At 49.1% G+C, this 4,954-nt stretch overlaps 1 protein-coding gene across 1 annotated transcript in view; it reads left to right on the forward strand.

The window, feature by feature from the left end:
- The window catches only part of ENTPD6 (ectonucleoside triphosphate diphosphohydrolase 6), a gene marked incomplete at its 3' end in the record, with an annotated part of 26,326 nt that overhangs the window by 18,275 nt on the left and 3,097 nt on the right, over window positions 1-4,954 (forward strand). Inside the window, exon 5 of the mRNA XM_019634926.1 lies at window positions 1,123-1,260. Coding sequence (XP_019490471.1) covers window positions 1,123-1,260 — 138 coding nt within the window. The remainder of the gene's footprint in view (window positions 1-1,122; window positions 1,261-4,954) is intronic.

Raw genomic sequence — 4,954 nt, forward strand, 5'->3', positions numbered from 1 at the left:
GGCCATTTTTCATTACATCGACTCCCTCAAAGGACAGAAGAGTTGGGCCTTGTAGTGGCTGAGTTGCCCACTGTCCTCACGGGAACAGAGCCTTTGGGATCCCTTGACGTGTTGTGAGGAGGCCATGTCTTGGGCCGAGACCCCTCCTCCCTGCGCCCTTGCAGACCTGCCCCTGGACTGACAGAGGGCTGGAACTTGGCCCAGGCCCCAACACCTCCTCCTGCCTTCCTCAGTTCCAGGTGGAGAGTAAACCAGACAGGGAAAGGGCATGTGCCGAGCCAGGACAGCACAACCCCCCACCCCCACTATCCCTATCTGTAGGGTTAGGCAGCTGTGACATCCGTCCTGTGTCTGGAATCTTGTTTTGTGTCCCTGCCCCTGTCTACACCCCCCTCCCTCCATCCCAGGGCAGACCTCTACACCTTCTCCCTAAGAGTCGGTGATAGGTTGTGCAGGGTGTCCTAGCTGCTCTCAGGGTGACCTGAGTGGAAACCATTGTGCCCTCTGAAACGGTGAGTCAGGCAGGATGCTGTGAACTCTGGACTTGAATATGTTTGTTCCTCCTTGGGCGTGGACAAATAAAGTCATCCAGAGGTCTGTTTCCTCAGTCCTTGGATGGCTCAGGGTTTACTGATGGAGTTGACACTGAATAGGAGGAAGGGCTCGGGGAAGTACCTCTGCATGGTCCTCCTGTGCCCTGGCACTTCAAGAAAGCCTGAATGTGAGTTTTTACTGCTGTAAAATATTTATGGCTGTGCTGTGTGAGTGACGTCTCTGTTGTGCAGTGCTGAGTGGTTATGTGGCTACTGTGTTCTGAGCCCCAGTGAATGTGCTGCTGCCGTGAGCCATGTGCAGCTGAGCAGTGTCAGGAGCCACAACCCACCTCTGGTCAGCTGTTGCCGCAGTCCGCAGAACAGCCCTCTCAGAATCGCCCTCTCATGGCTCTTCTCCCTTGAGCTCCACAGGATGCTGACTCGGCCCTCCAGTATTGGCGTGGCAAGCTTCATCAATGGGAGATGTGGGCCGTGCGCTTTGTGCAAGTGTGTTCCCAGGTTCACAGTCGTTCTGCGGTGAATGTATAGTATGCAGGANGCTCACCCTACTTTTGCGTTTTACCCACAGTGAACCTCCACCAGCTGTGTGCCAGCAGAGTGTCAGAAATCCTTCAAAGTAAAGTGCACAGAACGGAAGAAGTGAAGGATGTGGATTTTTATGCTTTTTCCTATTATTACGACCTTGCAGCAAATGTTGGCCTCATAGGTAAGGGTGGGCTAGGTCAGGAACTTGGGTGTGGATTCCTGGGCAGAGGGCCTGTGTTAGGGAGCCTTTCGCGATGCAGCCATGTGGCTGTCTGTCCCTGGCAGGCAACCAGGCTGGCTTGGGGAGGGGTCAGCCCATCCACTGGTCCACTCCATAAGCCTCTGGGGCCTTTCTGACTCCTTCACGCCCCAGTGTGCAGTCAGGGCAGGAGATGATACTTGAGTTTGCCAAGGCTGGTGGCATTCAGACCAAGGGTGGAAACACTTGAGTGTATGAAGTCACTTAAGTGGGTTGTGACCAGAAATTTTGTTAATGAAGTAATTGAGAAGATCAGAGTGTGTTGCCTGTGGTAAAGATAAGAGTAAATTAATGTAAATCAAAAGCTTCCCAGAAGAAACTGATGCTATCAGGTCCAGCTCCTGGGGACCCAAGGCCTCTGGCTGCGCTCTCTGAGCCGCCTGCTATCAGGGCTCAAGTGTGGAAGGCAGCCCGCGGAGATGGGGTAGTCTGGGTGGAAGGGGACCTCTCACCTTTCACTCAGGCCCAGGTCCCTCTCTCTGGCCTAGAGGAAGGTCCCCAGTGCTCCCTGAATCCAACCCCCTGGCTCCTGGACCTGAGGGGCTCCTGCCAGCTCCGTGAAGCTGGAGTGAGGGCATACTCACGCACACTTCTTGACCATGCTGCCAGCTGTGGACATCACAATTCCTGGGGCCCACCACACCCCAACTTGGCCTGGCAGCCTACTGGAGACCCCGCCTCAGCATCCCCTCCTCAGCAGGGCCCCTTACCCTAGCCGCAGGCTGTCCTTTCCCTAGGGGACCAACATTTTCCAGGTGACCTCAGGAGATGCTGGGTGTTCAGAAGAGCTCTTCTAATGCTCTTTTGTGGTCACAGGTAGCTCTGAAAACACTGCTTGGGCCTGCGTTCAGAAATGGTATCTACCTTTAACGATGACATTTGCTGACTTAGCAAACACCTAAAATCAAGGAGAAATCAGGAGATTTTTTGTTTCAATACATTGAGTAGCTTTCTCATAGCAGACATAAGTGTGCGGTACACCTGGGGACCTTCTATTGAACATAGAGNGGTGGGACACCAGCATGCACATCCTCAAGAAGTGGCATCGTGGGGTCAGCCTTGGAGGCCAATCACCATATTTCCTTTGCTGATTATGGAGCCCCAGCTTTTGTGGAGCAGTACAGATTTGTGGCGTGGTGGCACTTGGTAACATTGTCCTGGCCCTGCTTCAGTCGTTCTATAAAATTGGGTAATGGTGGCTCCCCTCCTATTAGGGTTCTTGTTACAATTGACTGAACAGCACTTGGCCTGTTGCCTGGAACCCAAAGCCCCGCAGTGAATGAGAGCTGGGAGTGACCATATTCCCAGGGCAGATGAGGTTTTGCTACAGCCTCTGTGACAAAGGCTGCAGCTGACCTGGAATGCTATGATTTAAGTCTCACCTGGCAGAAAGGAAGTGTATTTCCTTAATCCTCCAATGACTTCAGTACTAGTCTGAAATACTCTGCTGTAACCGTCCTTTCAGTAGACTTGTGTCTCTCAGTTCCATGCAATGCCCTAGTCCTATAGTCACTGTGCTTTTTATTTTATCCCTTTATTTCAGCAGAGGATGGAAAGGAGTTGGTCAGCCCTTGTTTGTCTCCCAGTTTCAAAGGAGAGTGGGAACATGCTGAAATAACATACAGAATTTCAGGACAGAAGGCAGGTACAGTGGATTTATCCTTTATTGGCGATTTATGAGGGCTAACAATGGCAGCCTACCCCTTCCAAGGACCTCTGAGAAGCAGGGAGACTGTCGCCAAACCTCCTTCACAGACAAGCCTGTGCTTGATCATGAAATTACGGTGCTCAGTAAACCTCATCAGGGCTCTGGGAGGCCCTTGCCAGCCCACTGGGATCCACCAACTCCTGCAGTCTCTTCACAAGGCTTCCTTGTCTGTTGCCAAATGCTTTCTTCCAAAAGGCCAGATTTCTCAACAAGCCCCCAGTGAGGAAGNGGCTCATGCCAGGTGGCCCCGGGCAGGGCACAGACTGTGGCTGAACTTGGCCTACAGCAGTTCTTCTCCCAGGATGCCCCGGGGCTGACAGTCCTAGTGGCCAGGTTTGGGCTGGGCTGGACCATCACCCAGCCACCTCCAAGATGACACACCCAAAGGGCAGACTGGGCAGGCCCCAGAGGCATGCTAAAGTGAACCCTGATCTACAGAGTCAGTTCCTCCACAACAATTCCTCCACTGTAGTCACAGACAGTCCTCACAACCAATCAGTCTGAGGGTCAATCCCTCCCACTGACATGCAAACAGCAATCAAGTTTCAACTACAACAGGAGAGCACACACAGCCCATACAAGGGACACACTTGGAACACCCAGCTCAAGTGACCAGGGAGATTGCACCACTGGGTCCCACAGGACACCTACTACATAAGTTCACTCTACTAAGACCAGAAGGCATAGCAGCCCTACATAAAAACAAACACAGAGAGGCAGCCAAAATGGGGAGATAAAGAAACATTTCCCAAATAAAAGAACAGAACAAAACTTTAGAAAAAGAACTAAACAAAAATGGAGACAAGCAATCTACCAGACACAGAATTCCAAACATTGGTTATAAGGATGCTCAGTGATCTCAGGGAGAACTGCAACAAAGAGATAGGAAACATAAAAAAGAACCAACCAGAAATAAATGATACAATAACTGAGATGAAAAATACATTAGAGGAAATCAACAGTAGATTAGATGAAGCAAAGGATCCAACCAGCAATGTTAAAGATAAGATAGCAGAAAACACCCAATGAGAACAGTAAAAAGAAAAAAAAAATCCAAAAACAATGAGGGGAATTTAAGGAGCCTCTGGGACAACATCAAGCACACCAACATTCGCATTATAGGGTTACCAGAAGGAGAAGAGAGAGAGCAAGGTATTGGAAACCTATTTGAAGAAATAATAATGACTGAAAATTTCCCTAAGCTGACAAAGGAAATAGATATACAAGCCCAGGAAGCAAGTCAACATTTGTTGTACTTTGTCACATTATGCATGTTTGGATAGCATCTGAATTTTAACAACAAAATATTACATTTATAATATGTGGGAAGCAGTTTAATGCAGTGATTACACACCCAGGGCCCAAAATCAAAATGCATAGGACAAGTCTGAGTTCCATCTTTGTGCCAGTTACTTAAACTTGCTGTACCTCCATGATCTGTATCTATAAGTATAATAATAACATCTACCTTGAAAGGTTGTTGTGAGGCTTAAATGAGATAAGGAGTGAAAGGTTTCAGTGCACGTTGGGCACAAAGAATACACTTAACCAATTTTACTACTACTACTACTTATTATTATTATTATTATTATTGTTAATGATATCTCAAAACAATAGTTTAATGAACATTGGGGAGTTCAGAGCAGGGAGGCAGCTGCCCACTCCCCCAGGCACAGAAGCTTCTGGATGAAGAACACAGCTGAAATTAAAATCAATTGTCCTTTTTCTGCCCCCACATTCTTCAGCTTTTTCTCAGCCTCTTCTCATTTTCCTGAAACCTTAACCACCTGGGTAGTGGGGGGGGGGGTGAAGGAGGCAGAGATGGGAAAGAGAGACAGGCCACAGGGACCCCAAGTTCAAAGGAGAAATGTTAATGGAAATGAGCTGTGAAGGTTAAGTCTGCAAAGC

This window comes from Hipposideros armiger, unplaced genomic scaffold (assembly GCF_001890085.2).
Source record: "Hipposideros armiger isolate ML-2016 unplaced genomic scaffold, ASM189008v1 scaffold_2247, whole genome shotgun sequence".
NCBI lineage: Eukaryota > Metazoa > Chordata > Mammalia > Chiroptera > Hipposideridae > Hipposideros > Hipposideros armiger.